At 44.3% G+C, this 27,712-nt stretch overlaps 1 protein-coding gene across 1 annotated transcript in view; it reads left to right on the top strand.

The window, feature by feature from the left end:
• Positions 1 to 27,712, top strand: part of Dner (delta/notch like EGF repeat containing) — a 273,389-nt gene that overhangs the window by 224,535 nt on the left and 21,142 nt on the right. Inside the window, exons 10-11 of the mRNA XM_051154204.1 lie at positions 10,428 to 10,550; positions 22,550 to 22,663. Coding sequence (XP_051010161.1) covers positions 10,428 to 10,550; positions 22,550 to 22,663 — 237 coding nt within the window. The remainder of the gene's footprint in view (positions 1 to 10,427; positions 10,551 to 22,549; positions 22,664 to 27,712) is intronic.

Raw genomic sequence — 27,712 nt, 5'->3', positions numbered from 1 at the left:
TTATTGCATGTCAGACACTGTGCTAAGTGTGTCTCTTGTGTCTGAACCTCATGAGCAGGTTCAAGTGCATCTTGATGCCTGGACAGAAGCCTCTTCCTTTCACACATGTCCTTTGTTCTTGCAGATTCCCATGAGCCACCTTGATGGAAGATGTCACTTATTGGGACTAAGCTGAGGTCACATACCTGGGTGGCCTAGAAGTCCTCATGTGTAAACACTCAGTATTGACGGGTAGAAAAATATCTAATGGAGAGAAAATCATATCAAGTACCATTTTATTCACAAAGGATAAGTTGGGAACTGAGAATGCTACAGTGTCTGAACACCTCTCAAACTTAGAAACCACACTCTGTCTTACCTGCCTCTTCAGGTGACCCTCCAAGGACAGTGCCCAAGGTTATTATCCCAGAAGGGGATACAGCTCTTTAGTAACCCCTGACGTTTCTGTGAGGGACCCTGCTCCCTGCCTGCTCTAATTTGACCACGTTCTGGGTCAGTATCTTATCCTTCTAGGCTTTTCCATTTTGTTTGCTCACTTCTTGACTTTTCTGTGCTTCTTGCCTCCCTCCTCAGCTCTGTTCCTGTGCACCCTTCTCTTCCCTTGTCTCTCTCCCCTTCTCTACTCCCCCTCCTCCACATCTGGCTTCTTGTTTTTACATGTTACTTAAATTTTTAAAAAAATTAGTGTGGGTGCACACATGTGCACAAATGAGTACCTGCGCCACAGCACATGTGGAGGTCAGAAGGCAGTGCTTCTACCTGTGGGGTCATCTTGCCAGCCCTACATATCTCATAAGCTGTAGCAGGATCCGTCTCTCCAGCATCTGTGTCACCGTTTGGCAACGGAGTCAGAACTCAGCAAATACTCATTAAAACAAACTCATTGTTTTTCTGAGATCATTTCGGTTTTCCTGGGAGGGGCTGTCAGTCCCGTTTGCTCACTTAAGGTTAGCTTTTAGAATGTGTTTTGTCTTCCTTTCTGCTCCATCACTCTCATCCACCTCTTCTTCCTGATGAGATGTGATTGCGTTTGGAAGTTTGTAGAATAGAACTTGGCCTAAGTAAATGCCCCTCTTACAGCCCTCAGGATGATGTTGCGGAAGTTGGGAATAAATGAGCCTGGTGTGACCTTCATACTCTTTTCTCCTCACCCTCATGGCCTTTCCACCATCAGGTCTTTCTGGCTTATCTTTTAAGTAGCTCTTAGCAACTTACATCTTGTGTTGGGATCCCATGTGCACCGTGGCAACCTGCACCGTGGTCTCTCTCTCTCACCCCAAGTTTTTGAAGTAGTGTTCTGCCTGTAAAATGAAGGCATCACCCAAAGCCCAACATCCTCAGTGCCCTCTCGGGGGAGGGGGGGTCCGTGCTACCAGTGGGTTTCACAAGAATTTGAAAGCTCACTGTCTCTCCTAGTAACATAATAGGATTTTGTCCTCTATGCCTACTGCTCTTAACTACCATGGGTGAGGTGGGGAATTTGGTCTCCTGGGAACTGGCCAAGACTTGAATCATGGATGTTCACATTTATCCACTCACACTGAAAAGGAAAAAAACATTTTGAGTCCTTAAAGAAACCCCTCTTCACTCAGGCCTCACTTAATGCAGCCTAACTACAAAGTTCAGACAAGGGAAAAGAAGTCCTTGTGAGCTGCCTTTGTCCTGCTTTCAGGTGGAGATGGGGTCTGGGCAGTGGGTCTTGGCCTACTTGGCCTGAGCATATGGCTGCTGGGCTGGGCTGATCTTGCCAGGTTTATTTCTTTCAGGCAGCATGAAGCATGAATCGCCCCCTTCTTCCCCCAAGGCGACAGGAATGGATGGATGAGTTGCTGGAATTTGTCACACAATGTGTGAAAGCCATCTGCCTACAGAGGGTGATAACATGATGGGCCAGGCGAGGAAAAGAACCAAGGAGTAAACACTGTGGGCGCAGCCATTTACAGTGGTGTTTAAAGGAAGTGGAGCCTGTGGGGGAAGGAGAGCTGGCAGTGGGAGGTCTTGCTTCCCAGTGGAGCAGCCGGTGTTTGGGAGAGCCTCTTCTGTTCAGAGCCCACGACATCTGTGCTAAGCTGCTGAGCCAGTCACTCATGGTGGGCGTGGTCTCCGTGCCTGAAAAGTAGGGCAAGCCCTTCCTGGGAAAACAGTTCCACCAGCCCACTTGCTCAGACCAGAGCACCCCTCAGGTCTCAGTGTTCTCTAAAGGTACTGAACCAGGAGAGAGAGAGAGAGAGAGAGAGAGAGAGAGAGAGAGAGAGAGAGAGAGAGAGAGAGAGAGAGAGAGAGAGAGAGATGTGTGTGTGTGTGTGTGTGTGTGTGTTTCACCTGGGTATTTGTTAGACTGGCTTGTACAACTGGCAGATGGGTGGTCCAAAATGGCTGTTAACCTGCGGGAGAAGCAGAGAAGAACCCCTTAGGCTCAGTTCAAAGCTTACCTTATGCGGGCCCCATACTGACACCGAAGGCCTGGAGACTCCTTGGAGAGCCCACTGATGCGGACTGCATTAAAACACTGAGCAAGTTGCAATGTGATGCTGATAGGCAGTGGCAGGAGCAAGAAATTCACTTCTCAGGGAGAGTGTACATGCAATGGCTGGTTTCCTGTGTGAGGTGGTTTGAATGAGAATGAGCTTCACAGGCTCAGATATTTCAATGCTTAGTCACAAGGGAGGAGAACTTTTTGAAAGGATTAGGAGGTGTGGCCATTGGGGGCGGGCTTTGAGATTCAAAAGCCCATGCCAGACTGGGGCAGACTGGGGTCTGTTTGCATGCTTTCTCTCTCTCTCTCTCTCTCTCTCTCTCTCTCTCTCTCTCTCTCCTTTCTCTCTCCCTCCCTCCCTCTCTCTCTTCCTTTGTCTCTCTCTGTCTCTCTCTCTTTCTCTCTCCCCTGCTTCTCTCTCGGCATCAGGATGTGTCTCTCAGCCGTTGCTCCAGGACCACACATGCTGCCATGCTCCCTGCCATCACAGTTATGGACTAACCCTTTGAACCCTTAAGCAAGCCCCCAGTTAAATGCTTTCTTTCAAAAGAGCTGTCTTGGTCATGGTGTCTCTTCACAGCAATAGAGCAGTGACTGAGACACCGTGCTTCCTCTTTTAGTCCATCAGGCGGCCCCGCCTGTGCGATGGCTTCATTCACATTGAGGGCCAGTCCTTTTCCTTCAGTTGTTCTTTTCCTAGTCCAACATCCTTGATAATGTCCCCCTACATACATGCTTTACTCATCCTGGGGACACCTCTCAATGCAGTCAACTTGGTCATCGGGAGCTACCATCACATTCAGCCTGGTGGCAGAACTGCAATAGACTTCTCAGTACCTCAAAACCACCAAAAGAGGTGCTATGCTTACTTATGCCTTAATCCCATTGGTTGGTGTAAACTTAATCCCAGATGAATGTAGTATTAACTCTTCTTGTGGAAGCTTGTCACTCGGGTTTGGTATTATAACCAGATTCCAGTGGCAGATGAAATTTGAGGACTGCTGCTAAATCTCTTTTTCTTATAATTCCATGTTCACTCTTTGCAACAATCTGAAAACCTCATGCCCTTAGTTCCTTTCAAGTCATTTTCATCATAAATAATCTAGGATGGTGATTCTCAAAACAAATTTCTGAGGGTTGGAGAGATGGCTCAGTGGTTAAGAGCACTGGCTACTCTTTCAGAGGTCTTGAGTTCAATTCTCAGCACTCACATGGTGGCTCACAACCATCTATAATGAGATCTGATGTCCTCTTCTGGCTTGCAGGTGTACATGCAGATACAGCACTCATATACATAAATAAAAACTCTGCCCATCATCCAATGAGTAGAAACACTTTGGTCATCACATCTGGAGTAAGGATGCTGCTGAACTCCAGTGAGCAGAAGCAGGGGAAAGTACCCAACAATGAAACATGCTAGGCTCCAAGATATCAATATAATCTCCTATTTTTTGCACCCCCCCCCCAGTTACAGGTGTATATATTTCAGGTCACCAGTGGATGGTGTGACACAATGTACCAAGCTCTTTCTAAATGGTCATTCTCTGGTGTCTACAGCATACACATATCATCCAAGACCTGGAGATGCCCAAGTCTCTTATAGAAAATTTATTGTAGTTACAATCTAGATACTTCCCTTTGCATATTTAAACCATCTCTAGATGTTTTATAATTCCTAATATTATGTAGACACTAGGTAAATAGTTGTTTTGTTGTATTATTTAGGGAGTATAACAAGAAAATAGTTCTGTATATGTTCAGTCAAATACAGCTTTTCTTCCAAATAGTGTTTAACTGTGGTAGGCAGAGTCCCTGGATGAGCAACCTGTAGATGCAGAGGTCAGGCCGTACTATGGGGTACATGGATACACTGGCATGATTCATGTCCCACAGAGGATGAAGAGAGATGGTGCAGGACTTTATCACACTACTGAGAAGGGTGTGTGACTTATAAATTATAGATAGTTCATTTCTGTAATTTTTCATGTCAAGTTTTCAGGCCACAATGTACTGTGGGCCAATGAAAGTGCAAAAACTAAAACTTGAGATAAGGGGAGAGTACTGCAGAGACATACATAAAAACCCCTGAGTGGGGTTGCTGTGGACCGAGTCATATCCCTCCCCTGATTCATGGTTTGAAGCCCTGGCTCCAGTGTGATTGTCTATGGAGACAGGGTCCTTAAAGGGATGACTAAGGGAGCTGGGGAGACAGCTCATGTGTGAAATGCTTGCTGTGGCAATAGCAGGAGCTGAGCTTGATGCTCAGAACCTAACTGATAGGTCACACAGAGCTAGGGAAGTGAGACAGATGGATCCTTGGGACTTACTGGCCAGTCAGGCAACTGCATCTCAAAAATCAAGGTGAACAGCACTGAGAAATGACATCTGAGGTTGCCCTCTGGCCTCTTCACACGTATGCAAACATGTGCACTCTTAATATATATGAACACGGGCTGGAGAAACGGCTCAGAGGTTAAGAGCATTGACTGCTGTTCCAAAGGTCCTGAGTTCAGTACCCAGCAACCACATGGTGGCTCATAAGCATCTATAATGAGATCCAGTGCCCTCTTCTGGCCTACGGGTATATGTGCAGGCAGAACATTGTATACATAATAAATGAATAAATCTTTAAAAAAAACCACACATGAACACACACACACACACAGACACACACACACAGACAGACAGACACACACACACACACACACACACACACACACACACACGTTATTAAAGTTCAACAAAGTCCCAAGGGCAGTGAAATACCCCAGCAGTGTTCACAGGCAGAGGACAGGGCATGCGAGGACACAGCCAGAGGTGATTGTCTGCCAGCTAAGGACAGGTCAACCTGATTCCCTTGCTCTTCAACTCCATTCTGCAGAGCTGTGAGAATTAATTTTCTCTTACTTAATCAGTCCATCCTGTGTTGTTTTGTTATGACTGTCCTAGTGGATAGACGCACCAGACAATGTGCTTTGAGACAACATGGGGAAGTAGGAAGAGCACATAGCATTTACTGCATGGCCACGACCAATTTCTTTACCCCTATGACTCTTGGTTTCTCCTCTGTAAATTGGGACTAGTTATGTACCTTGTTGTTTTGGGGACAGGGTCTCATTAGGCCTAGACTGGCCTTGAACTCACTGTGTAGCTGAGACTGACTTTGGACTTCCCATCCTCCTGCCTTTGCCTCTCCAGTGCTGGATTGTAGGTGTGTACCACCATAGCTGGTTCAGGTGGTGCTGGGGAGTGGAATGCATGCTAGACAAAGCAGCCTACTAACTCAGCTGCATACTTCCTTTTGGTTGATAAAGAGACAACAACAACAACAAAAACAACACAAAGGGCCTATCTTAACTCCCATTCTATTGCTGCGAAGAGACACCATGACCAAGGTAGCCTATAACATAAAGCATTTATTTGGGGCTTGTTTACCATTTCGCAAGATCAGTCCATGACTGTCATGCGGAGGGGAGGGGAGGGGAGCATGGTAGCAGGCAGGCATGGTACTGGAGCAATAGCTGAGAGCCTGCATCCTGATCCTCAGGTGTGAGGTGGGCAGAGATCTCAAAGTCCACCCTCAGTAACACATCTCCTCCAAGACCACACCTCTTAATCCTTCCTAAATGGTCTACCGACTTGCTACTGGACTTTGAGAAGCTTACAGGTAGACCTTGTGACATAGCTTTGTGTCTACCCCCCCCCCAGGGGGGGGATTCTTGGAATGTCATAGGCACATGTGCGTTGTCGAGAGGGTTTTGGAGCCAGTCAGCCTGTTAGGATATCCCATCCAAGAGGCTGGTGGCGTGGTTGTGAGCACTGTAGCTAGCGCTTCAGTCTTCACGGTTCTGTTCTAGTAGGGGAAGTGGGAAGGACTCACTTGACGATCTCAGGCAGTTCCAGACCATAAGGTGGAGACCAGCCGAGTGGGTGTGGGGTAGTGACTTCACGCTGCAAGGCTGAGGAGATGGCTCAGTTGGAAACAAATGTACTTGCTGCATATACTTGAGGACCTGAGTTCAGATCCCCGGCACTCTGCTTCCTCACTCCCTGCTTTACTTCCCTGAGAAAGGACGCTCACTGAGCTTGGAAGTAGGCTAGTTGTCAACAAGGCCCAGGGAAGCTCCTGGTTGCCCTCCTCCAAAGTGCTGAGGTCACAAGTGTGCACTGCCACACTGGGCTTTTTTTTTTTTTAATGTGGGTGCAAGGATCTGAACTCAGGTTGCTATGCTTGTGCAGCAAGTGTGCCCTAACCCATGGAACCACATCTCAACCTCTTTTTTTTTTTTTTTTTAATCCCTCCCACTAGCCTAAGTTTTCAGACTCTGGGCTAACTGCCCTGGCCTAATTTGTTTGCCTGAATTAATTATCAGCGGGAGGTGGCCCGCCTCATTTCTCAGAGTCCTTCTCTTTTGGAAGGAATGCTTTTTAATTCAAGCAGTACAATTTAGAGCTCCTTGGCAAGTAGTGTAAAGGGTGCTTTGACATTTCTGTAAAGGCATTTAAATGTTACTGTCTCTGAAGAAACAATTTTAGAATATGAAACCTTTACCCCCACCCCCACCCGGGCAAGGAAAAAAACCACCACCAGCTTGATTATATCTGTAGACTAACTGGCACGTTTGCTTTTCACGATGCTACTGGCAGATCATGGTGCTATTCGCAAATTACAAAGGGATTATGGATAATTTCATGAAACGTGCTTTGGGTTTTTGTCGGTGCAAATGACACCTCACTTTAGACAGCAAGGAAGCATGTAGAGCCATATATGGTCCTTCATGACTGATAAAAGATCTACTGGGAGAGCAAACACTTGTAATAGTACTACCCAGGTCAGTCTCTCACATCAGCATACAGGCCCTTTTTGTATCAAACCGAGGGCTTTGTATATGCAAGCAACCTACACATGGCCATGCAGCGCATGCTTAGAGTCTATTCACTGAAATGCACTGCACACTGGCCAGCACTTCCCAGTTTCCCTTTCTCGCACCCCTGGAAACCATCATTCTGTGTCGTGCTTCTTTGAGCTTGAGTTTGACCTCTAGCTGTAGGGCTGAGCAGAATTTGTTCTTCTTTCACAACTAGCATGATGTCTAGATGGTCCATGTTGTAGCCAATGATAGGATTTCCTTATATCCCACATAGCATTCTATTGTGTGGACACAGAACTTTTTTTTTTTTTTTTTTTTTTTTTTTTTTTTAGCCACTCATATGTTGGTGGATGTTTTGGTTGTTGCTATCTTTTGGGTATTATGAATAACGCTGTGAAGGATGGAGGAGTGCTAATATTTCCCTGAGATTCTGCTTTTAATTCTAATGGATAAGTACTGAGAAATGGGATGGTCTAATCGTACAGTATCTTTTTTTATTTTCAACCCTTTAAGAACCTGCATATTCTTTTCCATGCAGCCATCCTATGTTATGCTCCCACCACCGTTGCACAAGAGTTCTGTGGTAGTGAAGTTTAATTGTCAACACAGTCTAGAATCACCTAGAAAGAAAGTCTCAGTCAAAGATTGTCTAAGTCAGGTTAGCCAATGGGTGTCTCGATCACACGGATTACAATGTGAAGACCTGCCTACCGTGGTTGGCACCATTCCCTAGGAAGGGGCTCCTGGGTTGTGTAAGAATGCAGAAGGTAAGCTGAGCGCTAGCATGCATGCGTTAACTCATTGCTCTTTGCTCTTGACTGTGGGCATTGCTAGGCTCTCTGAGCCTCTACCACTATAACTGACCTGCAGTGATGAATTTTGTCATGAGCCTTGAATCATAAGCCAAGTAAACCCTTTCTCTTTTAAGTTGTTTTTGTCTGGTATTTTATCATAGCAACAAGAAAGAACTAAAATAGGTTCCAATTTCTTCTCAATATCAACAACTCTTATAATTCTCTGTTATTCTCCTTTCTTTGACCACACATCACATCTATTAGGATCTAATAGATTAGATTAGGATCTAATAGATGTGATGTGGTTTCCTAATGTTAGTTTTAATTTTACCTTCTTGATCATTAGTGATATTAACTATTCCTTCATACACCTGCCCACCAGTACTAGTGTCTTATACCACACACAAGAATCAAGTGAAACTTGGATTAAAAGCTTAGATGTTAAACTATAAAACTGTTGGGAGAGAACAGCTAGGAAATCCGTTATAGTTCTTGGCAATGATTTGTGGAACATGGCATTAGAACGCATAGGCAATGGTGCTGACTTATTCCATGAAGAGTCAGACGGTAACTACTTACCGTTGGTAGGCTGCTGAGTTTCTGCTGTCACAGCGTGGAAACAGATAACAGCCAATGTAGATGGATGTGGCAGCATTCCAATCAAAGTTTATTTTCAAAAATAGCCTGGGCTTGTAGGCTAGGGCCTGCTGAAGCCTTTTTTGCTCCGGTCTTTTATTCCTGTGTACTGTCGGATGCTGAGCCAGCCCTCCTCAATTGATGCCAGTAATGACGCCCCTCCCCAGCATAGCAAAGTGCCAAATGTCCTCTGTTGGACAAAATCACTGTTAGCCATGACTCTCTTGATTGGATGACTGAAGATAACCTGATAAAGAGTCACAGGAGATGTTTCCCTGAGATTACAGAGCGAAGGGCAAGGTAGAAGAAGAGCTGAAAAACCTTTAGGTAGGTCAAGGTTGTCTCAAAGGGACCATATTATCACCACCTCAATGTGGAAAGTGATTCAAAAATAGCTGCGATGGTAACACAGTTGCAAAGTGCTCTGTTAATGATGCAAATATGAGCTTAACCTACTTTTGGAGATAGGCACAAGAAGCAAAGCACTGGGCACACTAGTGTGTTCTCACGGGACTCTGAGCTGACGGCCTTTTGCGTGTCAGAAAGGCTGGGGCACAGGGTGGGGACAACCGACAATTCCAATTCCTGCTTGTGCAAAGGTTTGTTTTTTCTGCTTATCTGAATTCAGAACAAACACAGGCTGAGTGAATTTTGAAAGCACTCACATGGTCCTCATTGTTTGGACAGGGCCAGACAAAAATGGCCTGGTTTCCCTGCAAATTGGCAGTAACACATGCTTTTGAAAGTTGGAAACTGTGTAATCCCTCAGCTCAGAGAATGGTGTCTTCTTGGCTTGTAGAGTGAGCACCTGATTTGCAAAATAGAAGCATAAAAACTGTCTTTATAAAAAGTGTTGGGTTTCTTTTCTTTATTCCTATTATTCTCCAGTAACTAAAAAATTAAGTACAATTTGAAATCGTATAACATATGGATTTGTGTTTTTAAACAAACAAACAATATCAAAACAAGCCCACATCTCAACACGGATTTCACTTAAGCCCTTTGAATTCATTTCTCTTTGGATTTGGGGGGTGGGGCAGGGCGGGGAGACGTATTCCTTTCTTTCTTTCTTTTTCTTTTTTTTTTTTTTTCTTTTTTCCTTTTTATTTCTTGAGACAGGATTTCTCTGTCTGTGTAGCCTTGGCTATCCTGGACTCACTTTGTAGACCAGGCTGGCCCTCAAATTCACAGAAAACTGCCTGTCTCTGCCTCCCTGAGTGCTGGGACTAAAAGTATATGTCACCATGCTCAGCTGGGAAACTCTCTTCTTTAATATTTCCTCACATAGACACATTTTTTCTTACTAATGAGAAATAGTGGAAAAAAAAAAAAAAAGATCATCCTTGAAAGGAGCTGCTTGTCATCATGTACTTGAAAAGCTGCCACCCTCAATGTCTCTCTTATGGCTCGAGTTGGTACATTTGGTGACTGACTTCTCCAGTGGCCAGTAGGTGGCCTTGGGGCCATGAAAGCATAGGTGAAGAATCGTGCCTCTCAACAAGTCACCTTTCCATTGGCGGCCCAAGGACCCAGGCCCTGTAAACCCCTCCTGTGCCACCCCATCGCGTTGTTTGACTTGATCCTTTCAGATCAGCAGAGTGTAGGATTTTATGGGGTGCACGTGACAAGAGCCTACTTTTCTGTCCCCAGGTTACCATGGCCTCTACTGTGAAGAGGAATACAACGAGTGCCTGTCTGCTCCTTGCCTGAATGCTGCCACCTGCAGGGACCTCGTCAATGGCTATGAGTGTGTGTGCCTGGCAGAGTACAAAGGTGAGCCTTTTCTCATGCTTTCTTGGCTCTAAATGACCACACCTCCACACACACACAAACACACGTATTCATGCATGCACACAAGGAACTCTCAACTTAGTATGTAAGGCTCCAACTGGAGCTTGGATTTGTAATCAAAACCAAATACTGCGGCTTGGGTGGTTGATGGGTCTGGGGAGACTGATTTGTAAGTCTCGGGCTTTCTCCTGATAAACTGAGAAACCCCTGCCCTGTCTTTTTTCTTTTTCTTACCTGCATCTCTGTTGAATGTGTATAAAGGCAGAAGGAACTGAAATGGCTGTTAGGCATGCTGGCAGAGACAGGTCAAAGGCCATGGCTGGAAACAAAAACAGAAGAAAGAAAGTTGTTCTCCATGGCTTGCTGGGTAAAAACAGGATGCCTGGGAGATGGTGGAGGCTCATGTGTTGGCAGAGTGAGTTTTTAATAAACACGTTAGTTGGGAGGCAAGGGTCTGTCTGATTGGATGCCTGTTAATGTCACTGTAACAGCTGACTTTGATCGAGTAGTTCTAGTGGACACGTGGACCACGTCCTAAGCATGCATGTGCATTAACTCACTGAATCCTGCCAACAGCCCCACAAGGCAGATGGGACTGTTATCTGTCATAGGCTGGCCAGGGTGGTTCATTTCCTAAAGTCCTTTTCCTTGCTTTTAAGTTGGCTTCTAGCCCTGCTGTGTGAGTGGTGTGGTTTCAGGAAAGCCCAGATGCTCAAGTTAGCGAGCCATGGCTCACAGCAGCTGCGCCGTGAGAGCTGCTCGCTAGCTGTTGCACAGTTCCCTGAGCCAGGACACCAGGGCTGGCTTTGGATTTTTAAAATACTTGTGTGGATCTATTTATATCCATTTTCCCTTAACCTTCCAACTCCTTTCACTGCTTGCTTGCCAGCCTCCATCTGCCTCTTCCTGCTTCTCTCTCATGGACCCTCCTCTATTTTATGATCTTTCTGGAAAGCTTCTAGGACTGGCACACTCAGCGAGGGCCGTGGGTGCACGTGTTAAAGCTGGGACAGGCCTTTATACCTTTATACCCAGGATTATCTGCTGTTCCATTTGGAATGGGGTACTCAGTGATGCCATCCCAACCTCACTGGGTACCAAAATGCATCTTTTTTTTTTTTTTTTTTTTTTTTTTTTGGCTTAACCTTGTGGCTTCTCAGCTTGGGGTCTGTCAGAGACAAAACAAAACAAAACAAAAAACCCCAATGAATCTGGTGGCCTAATTAGCTCATCTTAATGGTGCCACAGGCCTGCAGAGCTCAAAGCTCCCCAGTGGATTTTGGTTTTCTCTGTGTAAAGTACAAACAGTGATGCTTATGGAGATTTCCATATCCTTCAGCCATAGAGTTGGTATGGGCAGTAGGCTTCAAACAAGGACAACATTCTTTGGTTTATGGGACAGTTCTCATAGTAAAATCTTTAGCAGATGTATCCTGACTATGTGTGGGAGAGTAGGCATCATGGCAGCCATGTTGGGAATGGTAAAGGACTGGGGGTCAGAGAAGCACCTGAATTTGAGGACAAAGGAAAGACAGTTCAGTTGGTGAAGTGCTCACTTTGCAAGTGCAAGGACCCGAGTTCAATCTCTAGAGCATACATTAAAAACACCTGTAATCGTAGTCCCAGGGAAGCAGAAACAGGGCCATCTCTGGGGCTCACAGGCCAGCCAGTCTAGCCTACTCGGTGAACTCCAGGCTAATGAGAGACTTCATCTTGAATGAGGTTATGCCCTGGCTTCCGCACGCACATACACATATGTGCACCTGGACCCTGTGACATGCACACATACATATACACATGCATAAAAGTAAGAAGTCACTGTGCATTCAAGCATTCAGAAACCATGATATCACGTACCCTCTTTGGGACTGTGTTTGTAAGAAGTGTCCTCAGGAGACATTTAGATAGTGGAAGAGGAAGAACAGGAGGGCTGTGGGAAGACTGATTTAAATGCAGGGAGTGACCCAGATGGATGAGAGTAATGTGACTGTGATAATTTAATGGTGAAGAAAGTCTCTTAAAATAGGTGAAACTGCTACATTAGCTAGCTGCTGCCATACAGAGGCTTACAATACACCAGTGGCTTAGGACACAGCTTTGAATATGTATTAGTTCTGTCAGTCCAGGCATGGCTTAAGGGGTGCCATGCCCAGGGGTCCCTCAGCTATCATGTAAGGAACAGCCTGAGCTCTGAGCTCAGGAATCCAGAGGGATAACTTCGTGAGGACCCTCATGGCTGGGCAGAATTAGCATCCTTCCTTCTGGCTGTAGAATTCATGGCAGCTTGCTACTTCTTTGTTGCTCCAGATTCTTAATATCGACAAAGACCTGCATCCCCCTTAATGGCCTCCATGGCAGGATAGGCCCACTTAGGGTGAGCTTTCCAAGTTAGCTGAGTGGGAGCTTTAAACGTGGCTTTAAAAGCTTCTCAATATGATCTGGAATAGAAGTTCATATTCAAGGGGAGGGAATTATGGGGGGGGGCAGATCACAGGGGCTCATGGAGGGCGGGGATCCAAACAGCCCAAGTAAAGTTCAATATAATTTTAATCAAGTCTCTGTGAGGTGGAGGAATCACACCATATGTTAAAGGCCTCCTTCCCCAAGATCAGATAGCACATTAATTACCTTTCTTGTTGCTGGAGCCAAATGCCTTACAATGCCAATTCATGCTTCACCTTCACAGCTTCATGCAGTGGCCTCTCAGGGCCTCTTTGCAGGAACTCCAGCTCTGTCACATATTGCCTGGTGTTAAGGCTCTCTGGGACTTTGGTCTCAGAGACCCCTCAATCTTTCGTCCATGCCTACAAAACCAGTGCTGTGCAGTTGGTGCTGGGAAGCCCTGTCAGCTTAGGATGAAGCCTGGCCCACTTGGAACACAGTTGCATAGTCATCTTTCATAGGCAATGGTTGTTGAGCAGGGCACCTTCCCTTTGATGGTATTCGATGTTTAGCTCATGTCTTTCAACCAAATTTGCATTTTTCACAAGGGACAGCTCTTCATGGGTGGTGGAGTGAGAGGAGTAAGAAGCCACACCTACTGTAGCCTGAAAACTATCCTATCCTGGAATCTTCTCTGCCAAGGAAATGAAGGCACTACTTTTAGAAATTAGCCTCCCTCGGGTCCCCAGGACATAGAAAGGATGCGGCCAGATTGTTTACCAGAATATAATATGACTGATTAGAGAACTAGTGTTCCTGGTAGAGTCCTTGTACCTATCCCCAGAATCTCATGAGCCAGGCTTCATGGTCCACACTTTCATATTCTGGCCCTCTAAACTCCTGCCAGAATAGCCTGACAAAGTCTGTTCATAGCCTTCCACAGCTTTGCCAGCCCTGAATCCCAAACTCTTCCGCAGTCATCTTGCAGACCAGCCTCAAAAGCTTAAGCAGTGCGTGGTCAGCTTTATCGTAGAGACTGCTCTGTTTTTTGTTTTTTGTTTTTTGTTTTTGTCCTAGTTGGTCTGTATTAGTTACTTTCCTATTTGATGTGACAAAATAGCTGTGACAGATGCAAGCTAAGGAAGAAAGGGCTTACTCTGGCTCACGATTTGAGGCTGAAGTCCAGTCATGGGGCAACGAGCATGGTGGCAAGACGATGAAGTATTCTATAAGTACTCAAACAGAGAAAAAATAAAAACATTTTCAAAAGCAAATACCTGGTTTATTTATTTACTTTTCTTTTATCCTCCTCTCACACACTAGTCTCATGCATCCTGACCATAGTTTCCTCTCCTTCCACTCTTTCCGGGGCCCCTTCCTTGCTTCCCCAAATCCACTGTTGCTCCGTTTCTGTTCAGAAAAGAGCAGGCCTCCCATGGATACCAACTGAACACAGCATAACGAGGTACAATAAGACTAGGCACAAATGCTTATATCAAGGCTGGATGAGGCAACTCAGTAGGAGGAAAAGGGCCCTAAGAGCAGGGAAAGAGAGTCAGAGACCCCCTCACTCCCTCTGTTAGGAGTACCACCAGAACACCAAGCTACACAACTGTAATGCACATGCAGAGGACCTAGTACAGGCACTTACAAGAGTCCATGATTGTTGCTTCAGTCTCTGAGCCCCAATAAGCCCTGTTTAATTGATTCTGTGGGCTGTCTTCTCATGTCCTCAACCCCTCTGGCTCCTGCAATCCCTTCTCCCCCTCTTCTTTGGGGTTTCCCTGGCTCTGCCTAGTGACAAACACGTTTAAATAGACTGCCAAGATGGCTCAGCATTTCGGCCACTGGTGTTCTTGCAAGTGGTAGAGTAAGCATCTCAGATTGGCGGATACCAATGTTAACTACTAGCTGTTGGGGATAAAATTTAAATAGCTGGTGGCTGGTCTTTAACTTCCTACCCTATGTGCTTTTTAAGTGGTAATCTTTTTGGTACTATACATTAACATTACTGTCTATAGGGCACCAGGGTAACATGAAATTGTACAAATATAGCTAAGTATGTTTGAAAAGGGAAGCAGTGAACTTCTGCAGGTCTGAAAACCTATCATAATGCTACAAGTACTACAGCATTCATGTTTCTGGCCTAAGAGTGGGCAGACACAGGGAACTTGCACAAACCATTGCACCAACCAAGGACACTGCATGCAGTAAACCTAGTCCCCTTGTTCAGATCTAGCCAATGGACATCTCATTCACCACAGTTGTGGGGAGAGCGGGGACTGCCTCTGACATGAACTCTGGTGCCTCCGATTTCATCATTTCCCCTTGGTAGAGAGGCCTGGCTGGCACACAGAGGAAGGGGAAGCAGGCTATCTGGATGAGACCTGATAGGCTGAGGTCATATGGTGGAGGAGGAGGTCCCCTTCTGTCAGGGGTCTAGGGGAGGGGAATAGGGAGGAAGAAGGAGGGAGGGGAGAATAGGAAGATACAAGTGAGGGGATAACATTCAGGATGTAATCTGAATAAATTATCATAACTTAAAATTTAAAAAACAAAAATAAAAAAATAAATATATTGACTTAAAAAAATGGGCAGACAGCCCAAACTGGATCATGACCCAGAAACCATTGTCTGCAACCATAATGCCTGGCTCTTAAAAGAAGACTCCCTGTGAATGCAAGGGGAGCTTAGTATTCATAGCCTCAGAGTGTCACAAAACCAAGGTATAGCTTCACACTGTATTCATTTTTATTTCTTTTAGCAGAATAAAGTTAATGATCAGCCAATACTTTTTTGGGGGATTCTTGGTGACAAAGGTTAAGAAAAAAAAACCTTTCAGATTTCAATTATGAAAATAGCATACCAGTGATTAAAAATGTTCATAGTTTCACAACATACAAAAGCAGTCAAGAGTTGTAGTCATTTCCATTTTAAACACCCACATTTTCACAGCAATAATCGAACGTACTTGTGATTTTGTATTGTGCTGGCACACAGCATGATGCTTACATGCTTTGCACATTGCTAGGACGCCATGCTGGTTTTATTCTAAGTGGCTGTGTAATGTTTCTGTGAAGGAGTGTTTACCAATCCCTTCGTTACTCAGCTCGTCTGGTGGCTTAGCTCGTCTGACATGGCACTGTGAGAAATGATTCTACCATGAGTGTTTCTGTCCACGTAACTTTTATACCTTCTGAGGATTTGGGGGGAGGGGGAAGGAGTGATAATAACCCAGAAATTATATCATCAGGTTAGAGGTTTGGTTTCATCATACCTTTATTGAAGGAATGATATATATATATATATATATATATATATATATATATATATATATATATATATATATATATATATTTTTTTTTTTTTTTTTTCTGGATAAAGCTGTGTCTTTTGTTACATGCTACTTAAAGAGTGAACAGAGAATGCTGGGGATTTTGTGTGCTTCTCCTGCACTCTGATTTATGCAGATGTCCATCAGTCCAAATGTCTCCAGCTCTGTCCATCACTTTGCTAGGAGACCAGGTCTAGGCTGCAGGCTCAAGGAACGATAAGGCTATGGAGGAGATGGCTGTTGTAGCTTCTGGAATGATCCAGAAGATGATGAGCTCAGCAACAACTGGAAAACTTGGAAAGTCTTCAAGGGGAGAGTAGACTTTGAATAAAGTAGGATGGCATCGTGAAGCACAAGGAACGCATCTGAGGTGGGGCGTGCGACCTAGGCGTGGAGAGGTTGCCTAGCAAGTCTGGGGTCCTAGATTCAATCCTTGGCATTGCAAGACAGAAAACAACAGCAACAAAACTGTAACACACAACAGTCCTCCATGAGTACTTTTAATCCATTGTCTTTACCTAGTTTACTTTTCTGGGAGATAAAAATGAATGATTTTTCAGCTTTCAAATACTAGTTGTAGCCAATTTGGGAAAACAGAGAAATATAATTGGCACATTGCTCTTTAGCACTTCAGATCATTTTTAAAACTAAATTCAGGAAAGAGCCCTGTTGGAATAGAAAAAAATTCCAGAAATATGATTGTCCATCCCTTAATATGAGAAGTATGAATTAGTATTAGTTTTGACTGAATTGTAGTTTATTTTTGTTTGAGACTAAACATGTTTCATAACTGCATGCTCATGCCTCTTGCCAGTGGGTGATGCATATGTCAGTCCTCAGACTTAGGTTTTCCTTGACAAAATAGGATGTTTTTTTTGAGGCCCATTTAGAATTTGGAACGACGTCTCATTCCTCTGGCAATCCCACCTGCATGTCAGCCAAAGTCCACTGGCTGGCTGTCATCCTTTTTGTGAGGACAGGCTTATGGTATCATAGCTGCAGTCTCTTCCACGAACTAAGCCGTATTCTCTGCTCTGAAGGTGCTCAGAGATCTGAGGGGAAATCAAGGAGGCGAATTGATACGTTGGGGTTTGACACAGGAGTTCTGTGACAATAGAAATCTTAGCACGCTCTCAACGCAATGTGTAAGCCTGCTTTGCATTGGGAAAGTCAAGGGTCAGCTTTATAGGGAAACGGCGTCTGTCTTGGGAATAGACCGAAGAGTTCACTTATGGTAGGCAAAATCGAGCTGAGGAAAGGGTGCAGGCAGGCATGTTTGGTCAGAGGATCAGAATGTCTATGACAGTATTCTGTGAGCACTCTGAGGAATGGTGGGGAAGGCATGAAGGTGGGCCAGGCATGAAGGTGGGCCCCAGAACTCAAGAGGAAGGCGTGAACAGAAGCACCTGTGCGTGTCAGGAGTAACCATGCCACCTACTGTCTGTATTTAGTTTCCAGTACAAAGCGACTCTGTTCTAATGACCTACTGGGCAATGTGGCCGTGTTTTTTAATAGGAGGCTTTACCAACTTAGACTATAGAAATGGAAGTGACTAAAGAACGCACCAGGGGCTGCGAGCCCTTCTCAATTCATAGGAATTATGTTTCTGCTAAGATGAGCTTTTGTCCAGCCTTGCTGCCAAAAGTCTCTCAATAAATGCTTGGTTAACTGATTACTTTATCTATGGGAAAGAAGAAGAAGAAGAAGAAGAAGAAGAAGAAGAAGAAGAAGAAGAAGAAGAAGAAGAAGAAGAAGAAGGAAAGAAAGAAAAAGAAAGTAAATAAAATGTTTGCCAAAGGAAAAGAAACCCTGATACCTGAAAGATTGCTATCGTGTGCTCATGATTTTGAGGGCTTTTATTAAATATATCTTGTTGGAGACTTTTAGGTCTGTGGATGTGGCATTCCGAAGCCTGGGAACCCATATGCTGGGTGTGGTGGTGTTCAGCTGGAATCCCAGTACTTGGGAGGTTGAGGCAGGAGGATCAGAAGTTCAAGGTCATTATAGTGAGCTTGAAACTAGCCTGGGTTATGGGATACCCTAATTAAAAAACAAAACAAAACAAAACAAAACTTAAAGCCTATATCCAGGGCTTCGAGCTGGCCCACCCCAACATCTACCCCATCTGTGAGCTGCTGGAGGATGCTAAGGGTCCAGGCAGGATGTCCATGACACAGGGCAACAACAGGGTATCCCAGAGGCGTCTTGGTGAGGGTCCAGGATTGACAGTGTAGTAGAAGCCAGAGGCCTCATAGCAAACCAATGACTCATTGCAATGAACAGTTGCTAGTAAAGCTGTTTGGGCAAAAGGATATACTGCATGGCACACTGTGTCATACTGCAGCTTCCATGGACAGATGTTTCTTTTTTTTTCTTTTTTCTTTCTTTCTTTTTTTTTTTTGGTGGGGAAGTCACAAGTGTAGAGGGAGGACATGGAAGGACTGGGAAATGATAGGATTGGGGTGCATAATGTGAAATTCACAAAGAAGCAATAAAAAATTGTCAAAGTTAATTTTTACATAACTGTGTTTCTCTTAGTTTCTCTCTTAGACCAGCTATCACATAAATAATCAAGACTCTTTTATATTTGTTTACAAGGCTTTACAACACAATCTTAAGCAGTTTAAGTCTGTTCTTAACCTACTATGTTATTCTGACTCTACCTTTACCAAAATCTCCAAGTTATTTATTTTATAATTTTTTTTTTTGCTCCAGCTAAATCTTCTTCATCTCTCCTGCACCTCTGCCTGTGGTTGAATCCCCTACTTCCTCTTCTAACTCCTCCCCTGGCTGGCAGGAGGTCCAGCCCTATTTTCTCCCCTGCTCAGCAATTGGCTTTAAGCTGCTTTATTAACATATCAGAGGGACAATTGGGGAGCAGAGTTTGTACAACATTTATGTAGGAGATTCTCAGCACAAGAATTGCCACCAGATATAGGGGGTGCAGAAACCAGCATTTGAATCATACAATAACCTTATGACAACAAAACAATTATAAAAAAAAAAAAAAAAAAAGAAAAGAAAATAGATGATAGACAGATGAACAAGCAGGTAGGCAGGCAGGCAGACAGACAGACAGATAGAAAATAGGCAAATACATTTACTACGTACAAATTTTGCCCCACAATGTGCGTTTTAACATTATTTGGAGAGTGTAGTTAGTTCTCTCGCCCTGGCTGCACTGGCTAGGGATTGCTTGGTGCCTAGTGAGCATAGCCTCCTTGTAACTGTTCAGGTCTGCTGCCTTCTCTCTGAATTTAGTGGTGGCTTTACCTCGCATTAAAGATGAGCTTTTTGTTGTCTGGTTTCTGTTGATTAGCCCAATGGAAACTTATCGTCTTTGAGATAAATATTTTGAATCAGAGAGGACTCCCCTGACCCCACTCTTTTAATTGATTTTTTTATTTTTTGAGATTATAATTACATTATTTTCTCTTCCCTCTTCTCCCTCCAGGCCCTCCCATACCTTCCTCTTGCTCTCTTTCCGATTCATGGTCTCCTTTCTTCTTTGTTTATATATAAAATTATATATAATTTATATATAATACATAATTGTATACATATAGTTTCTAAATATATAAAAACAGCCTGATCAACTCATATAATGTTACTTGTATTTATATGTTTTCAGGGCTGATCATTTTGTATTGGATATTAAATGGATGTGATCTTCCTTGGGGAAGCTCTGTGTCTGTCTGTCTGTCTGTCTGTCCGTCTGTCTGTCTGTCTGTCCATCTGTCTCTGTCTCTGTCTCTCTGACAGGGTTTTGAACTTGTTATGGAGCCAAGGGTGACTTTAAGCTTTTGTTTCTCTGTCCTTTAACTTTGGAGTACTAGGATTACATGTGTGTACCAGGATGCCTGGTTTCTGTAATATTGGGGATCAATTGCATGCCTGGTTTCTGTGGTATTGGGCATGAATCGTGGGGTGAGCTACAAGCCCAGCCTCTTGAGGAAGAGACCCAGAACACCCAACCAGCTGTGGAAGAAGATTTCATATTGCCAAGACAGCAATAGTCCCTTCAAGGCCCAGGACACAGAGGGAATTAGGTCCTGTCCTGAGAGACTGCTTCCTGCGGCCATGAGATCTCAGGAAGCTGAGATCTGAAAAACACTTGAGCAAAACCCCAGGCATAATGCTGATCAGGGTTTGAAGGTGGCAGGCAAAGTAGACCCAGAAAGCAAGGGCCGCTGCCCTAAAATACTCTGCTTAAGTAGGGCATTTGTGTGATATAGGCAGGAAGTTCCGCTTTTCTCCCCCCCCCCCCCTTTTCTTGAGCCTGATTTATTAAGGCGGTGACAAAGAAAGGAGAGAAAAGGTCAGCAAGATGTCAGAGCCCGCAGGGTGACTCATCGGGTGTGGCAGCCACTTGAGCAATATGAGCTGGGGAAGGAAGTGGCTTGCACGTGAAGTCAGCATCGTAGCACTGTTATTTGCATTATGCCTATTTTTCTTGAGACTGTCAGAGAGGATGCTCTCCCCTAGATCAGAATGCAAGCTTTCTTTCACTCTAAAAGTTGTGGGAAGAGGAGAGGGGGGACAGAAAAAGGAAGGAGAAGGATGGGAGGGAAAGGAATCTGTTCATCAGGTTGGTACCCTGGCTTTCCAGAAGATATTCCACCTCCCCAATAGCAATGGGTTTTTCATTTTTAAATTACAAAATAATATACATTTGTTGTTAAGAAAGAAAGGTGGGAGGGGTAAACGAAGCAGAAATCAAAGCAGTCTATTCTGGAAGTAATCCAACCTCACCTCAGACATTTATAGGTACACACACAAATATTCCGTTTTCCTTTTACATATGTGAAGTTTTCCATTTTTAGTCAAGGATTTAAAACAATTAATTTTATTTATTTAGTGTGTGTGTGTGTGTGTGTGTGTGTGTGTGTGTGTGTGTGTGTGTGTATGTCACAGGTGCATGTATGAGGTCAGTGGATAGCTTATGGGAGTCAATTCTCTCCTTTCCCCTTGTGGGTCCTGGGAATGAGACTCAGCCATGGAATGATGCTCAGCCATGGAGTAAGTGCCTTCACCTGCTGAGCCATCTCACTGACCGCATCCCTCTTCTTTGTTCAGCGGGTGCCAAACTCCATGTTTGGGTCTGAAGTAAACTTTCCTGCAAGCAGAGCCTTTGAATAGGGATCCCCTGAGGAATCCAGCCCCAGCTCCTTTCCTTTACTGTCATGTGATGGCAGCTTCTCCCTCAGTTTCCCCTCTGTGAGGTAGGGGATGAGGGCCTTGGTCGGTCTCCCGGGTGTGGTGGTGAGGAGTAAATCAGGCACAATGCACACAGAGAGTGCTTGAGCCGCGTGCTGTCAGGGTGCCTGGAAACTTTAGTATATGTTGACTTACTTTTGAGTGTGAAGTCCAAGCATGGAGAACGCACCCTCCCCCGCCTCATCCGGAACTCCTGGAAACATCTGTCTCCTCATTTTCAGCATTGTTGTCATTCAACAATGTTGAAATGTTTCTCAGGCTATTGACTGTTTTCTATTTCTTTTTGGAGACTCAAAATTTGCCATTGACATTTAAAAAAAATTCTCTGAGAACTCTATACATACTAAAATGAAATATCATGTACAACCTATCTCCTTCTCCATTTCCCCATATCTGCCAAATGCCTTCCACCTAACTTCATGTCTTCCTTTTTTCCATGTGTCCCCCCTTCTACCCCCTCCCCCGCCCCTGCAGCCCTGCTTTGGGAACTCATTAAAGTCAGTTACTTCTGCCCATATGTGTGTGGGTATGGGGGCCAGCCATTGAGAAATTTTAACTTTCAGGCTTTTGGCTTTCTATGCCATCGGCTTTGGGATCTGCAGAGAAAATGGAGATGAGATCTTAGTAAAGCCCACGGGCAGGGATTTAATGTGTTACTTTCTAGTAAGGCACATTTTCATGATACACTAATGTGAGGAATGGGCACACACAGATTCATGTACATACAAGAACAGATGCATATACAAGCATACATACATATACATGCATACGAACATGCCACACAAGCGCACACACAAACCACACACATGCATTCACAGACATGCACACACCCCCCCACAAATACATATGTACACATACAGGCACTTACATGTCTCACATACATACACAACACACATGCATACATAGACATGCACACAGATGCACACACATATACATGCACTTTTACGTGCACACATACACACCGTGAACCTACCTCAGGGCTGTCACACACTCATGAAAGAACTGGAAAGTACTGCGTGAGTCACGCTTTCTTGTTGCTCCTCTGCAGGCACACACTGCGAACTGTACAAGGACCCCTGTGCTAACACCAGCTGTCTGAACGGAGGTACCTGCGACAGCGAGGGCTTGAACGGCACGTGCATCTGTGCACCAGGGTTCACAGGTGAGCAATCCCTGAGTGTGTTTTCACACTCACCACATAGTCCCTGTGGCTGCCAAGGTTAGACGACCCCTAACCCTCTGCCACGAATGATGGCAAAGCAGGAGTGGCATTGTAAACTGTCAAGAGGCACTGCTTCAGTGGGGCCTGTTTTAAAACAATAGACTGTGTTGTCATCAGACGAGGCCCTTCTGAAGTGAGCAGTCATCATTTAGGTCTGCTGAGACTGCCCTCACTGTCCATTTGCAGAGCGGGAGCTTTGGAGCATAAGCCGCGAGCCTTTAAGAGAACCCTTGAAAGTGGTGGTGTTAATGTAGTGTGAAGGGGAAAAGAAGGACGAGTGTGTCTTTTGTGCAAACTCCCTTTAGATAACTGCTTTATTTTTATGGAGTGTTGTAAAAGAAACAGAATTTTGAGAACTGTAGGCAGTTGGTGCTGTTGGGGAAGAACGGTTCAGGGTCAGATGGGAATGTGGGAACAGACTGAAACGGGTAGCTAGAGCGAGCTATGACAGTTGCAGATGCAGGAGCTGGGTCCACTTGAGTCTCGGTGGCTTCTGAATGCTAGGGACTTACTTCTAGCTAGCATGATCTGATGGCCCGGCTTCACCCTCATGAGCTTAGGGAGCTTGCAAATCTTTGAAAGTAGCAGTAAAGTGTTAGATTGTATGTGCATGCAGAGGGGGAGGATCTCAGTGTTCCTCAGATTCTCAAAGGAAGTCTGAAACCAGGAGAGTCCAGAACATTCCAAATTTTACCCTTTGGTTTTTCCTGCAGAACTCAGAAGTCCTGAAAATTAAAGAACAGCACAAGGTCAGGGCTGGGGACATGGCTTTAGTAGGTAAAGGGCTTGGTGTGCAAGCATAGGACCTAAGTTACTTCACTGGGACCCACATATGAAAAGCTGAGTGAGGTGGCACATTTGTCCTTCCAGAGCTGGGAAAGGGAAACAGTCAAGTCCCCAGAGCTCACCGACCAGCTAGCCTAGTCACTTGGCAAGTTCCAGGTCAGTGGAAGACCCTGTCACAAGACAGAAAGTGATTGGTGCCTGAAAAACAACATTCGAGGTTGTCCATGTACGTGAGCACACATGCCCCCAGACATGTGTATCCATATGTCCATTCACACATACAATACACACATATAAACACATAAAAACACAAGGTCAATATTTTTGATACTTTGTTAAGTCAACAAAGGCAGAGGGTCCCTCCATTGTGAGGCGGGGTGAAGCAGTGTGTGGAAGAAAGCAAGTGCTCTGTAGAGAAGCACATGCCATCCTGTGCTGGGGACTGCCTTGCTTAGGCTTGGCCTCTCCTTCTGGGCCAATGTGGCCATGTCCAAACTCTATAGCATTTTGCAGAGTCCGCTGTCCAGTCCTTTCCTGGGAAGCCTTAGCTAGTTTCCTTTGGGAAAAGGTGCCAGTGGGGGAGGACCAACTCCTGGTCTTCTTTCTACTTTTCTGTTTCACACCCTGTGCTTTCCTTTTGGGTTGTCCCGAGACTGAGAAATGGGCTTGCTCCAAAAATGATGTGCAGATGGTTTTGTTTATCTCATGGCTTACAAACACAGAGAGACACTTATATTATCAGTTAGTGGAGGCTGATATATGTTGGGGGAGATTTCTGGGTCTTTGCCAGATATTTTTGTCTTACCAGTAACAAATAAAAGGCATGGAAGAAATTAGGCTATTAAAATAACTCACCAGTTAACACAATACCGTTGGGAAATAGCACTATTAATATAGTCACATTCTAGAGTTTTCCTGAGGCTCTGTGGCATAAAGTCTATGTGTGTACATATATAGACACAAATGGAATCAAAATAGCTGTTATTTTAAACCTAGAATAAATAACTAAGCAATAAGTGTGTTTCCATATCAAGAATTACACCTTTAAATAGTGTGTGTGCGCGCGTGCATGTGCATGCGCATCCATAAGTGCAGGGACCCACTGAGGCCAGAAGGGAGCACTAGATCCTTGGAGCTGGAGTTACAGGTGCTTGGAGCTGTGGGTGAAAACAGACCATGGAGGGTCCTTTGGAAGAAGGGTATGTGTGCTCTTCAAAGCTGAGACATCTTTCTAGCCCTGTGCTTTTATTTTTAAAGCATTTTTATTGGTTGCCTTATAGTCAATTCTATGAAATGCCATAATTTATTTTTAGTTCATCTTTAATTTGATTTTTTTTGTAGTTAAGAATGTTCCCATATTAAAAACAATAATGAAAAGAATGTTTTCACATGTGTAGTTTTCTATATGTGTCCCGCCCCCTTTTTTGTACAATTCCCTAGGAATAGAAACTCAGGAGTTACATATGTGTTATATTCTCCAAGGGAAAAACAAAACAAAACAAAATGCTAGTTTCACACCTAACGGCATGACTGTTTGTTCTCTTGTCTTGTCACACATACTCCAGAGTTGTCATTCTGGTAGGCAGCTGTGTTATTTCATTGTTTAATATGTAGGTCTGCTGCTCTAAGAGTTGAAAACTTTAAAAACATATTTTTTTGTTGGTTGTGTTCCTTCTTTTATGTGTACCTTGCTCATAACTTTGTTGCTTTTCTGCTAGGACATTCACACTAACCTTTCAGTCTAGCCATTTAGTTTGAGTGCATTACTCTTATGTGGCGAGAACATAAATATTTCCCTGTGTCACATGCGCTTCGTATGTGTATAGAGTGTTTTGTTTTACATGTGTTGTATTTGATCTTTACATAATTAAATCTTCACTTCTTCCTCCCCCCTTTTTGTCCTTGTTTCTGAAATGGTTTGAACTGTCCAGGCTTTGTTAATATCCTCTTATATCATTATAACTATGTTATGAGTTAATTTTGAGCATATACACTGTAATCCACTTAAAATTTACTTTGAAAAATTTCTAGGTTTGAAAATTGGAATATTTACTGTAAACTATTTAGTGGATCTCCAGTGGGTCATTTGGTAAAATGCCTTGGAAATCTGGAGCACATACCACACTCCTAGGTTATCCATTCTTTTCTCCTTTAAGCGTTTAATGTGGGATAGCACTTCAAATTGTATTAACCCCACTATAGGTTGTTTTGCCTGGAAACTGTGGGCTAATTTTGGACCTCTTCATGAATATATGTACAACATGTGTGTGCTGCAAGACAAGAAGATGGCACAGGATCCCCTGGGACTGGAGTTACAGGTGGTTGTGAGCCATGTGGGTGCTGGGAATTGAACCCAGGTCCTCTGGAGCCATCTCTCCAGTCCCTGGCCTTTTCTTTTTCTTGTCTACCTCCCCATCTCTCAGTGTATCTTAGGTTTAGTAAAAATTACAATTGGCCAGCTAGTGAGTGTCTGAGAACCTCTTCATTGATGAAGTAGAGTGATTTAGACAAATAATAGTCATCTAAGTAAATGTTCAACCAAAAGTCCCATTTCCCTCCCAACTGAGAAGCTTCTATGCTCTCCAAGCCTGGCGTTCTGCCCAGCTGTTTCCATACCTACTCTCCAAGCCTAGCATTCTGCACAGCTGTCTCCATAGGACCATCACCTGGTGTAGGTCCTCTCCGTCTTTCAGTTATTGGCTTGGCATCCACCCTTTTCTCCAAGGCTTTGCTAATCTGCTAGCTTTATAATGAGAGCTCCCTATGGCTTTGGTTTGAATTGCTCTATGGCAAAATGATTATAAACATTTTTATGTGTGTGTGTTGGGGAGGTGGGGCACGGGGTTTGATATCTGCATATCCTCCATGGTGAAGAATCTTTATATGTCTTTTGCCCATTTTTTAAAAAAGATCCTGTCACAGCATATGAGGGCTTGTGCTTATTGGTGGCCTTGGTCACTAGCTGAGGAGGAGTTCCGTTGGTTTTCCACCGTCATTTCCCCCTTCCTCTTTTTCCATGCTGCACCGTGCGGAAGGAAGTCATTTGGCATTGCCTACCTTAGATGAGTGGGGGCTTCGCTCCCCTGCATGAGGGTGAGGTAGCTTAAGGACCATTTGGAATTCTCTGTGAGATATTTGTTTGTTCTCCCCCAATTTATTAGTTTGTTCAATTATTTATTTATATGAATGAGTACCTAGGGGGTACTTAGGATAAGGTTTACGTGACAGGACAATACTTTCTTAGTGTATTTTGTTGCTCTCGGTGTTCCCACTTTGGCACTGGGGGGGTCTTTCATTTGGCTTCTATGTCCCTTCTACAAATCCCTGTGTGGGTGTGGGCATTGCTGGTTTGTTGTGTTATGTTTCAGCGCTTGAATACTTTCTGATGTTTTAAAATTCACCAGTCTCTATGTCCCCCCCCAACCTCCAATACTGGAGTCATCCATTTCTCCAAGGTCCCCTGGCTCCTTATTGGAGAACATTCAAAATAAATATCTAGGTTCTGAAAGTACTTATTGCCATTAGGACGTCACAACTTTTAGAGCCTTTTGGCTGACAAGCAAGTGATTGTATGTATACACTAATGTGTGCATATGGTGCACATACGTCTTACTATGCAGCTATCTGTACCTATATTAATCTTAATGGGAATTCACAGTGATGTCCCAACTTGAATCCAGCACTGCAGGGATCTGTCTGCTCTTCTGTTAATTTACCCATAACCCCCCACAACCGTAGCAACCTAAGAGGTTCCCGCTATCCAACATCTATTCAATTCATCATTCAACTCCAACATGCACCATAGCATATCAAAATTGCTCCCTTGTGTTCTTTTAGGGTCTGCTTACAGCTCATTTCACTTAGTTTAGTGGGGCCTAAGCCAGACATGGTAGTTTAAGCCTATTATCCCAGCACTCGGGAGGTGGAAGCAGGAAGCTTACCAATTCAAGGTCATCCTTGGTTACATAGTGAGTTCAACGCCAGTCTGGGCTACCTAAGACCCTGTCTCAACAACAGCTGCATCCTAAGGCAACTCCTTTCCGAAGTTATTAGATCAGCAGCTTGGCTTCTGCAGCCCCACGCCTCAGTGAGGCTTCTCTGGTCTAGTTATTTTCTTCACCAACTGCCTTCCTTCATGGAATTTTCCAACTAGACATTATTTGTTTGTTTGGGTTTTTTTCCCTTTTTAAACTTTGCTTCATT

Source organism: Acomys russatus, chromosome 12, assembly GCF_903995435.1.
Source record: "Acomys russatus chromosome 12, mAcoRus1.1, whole genome shotgun sequence".
NCBI classification, from domain to species: domain Eukaryota; kingdom Metazoa; phylum Chordata; class Mammalia; order Rodentia; family Muridae; genus Acomys; species Acomys russatus.
This window is presented reverse-complemented; position numbering and strand designations above follow the sequence as displayed.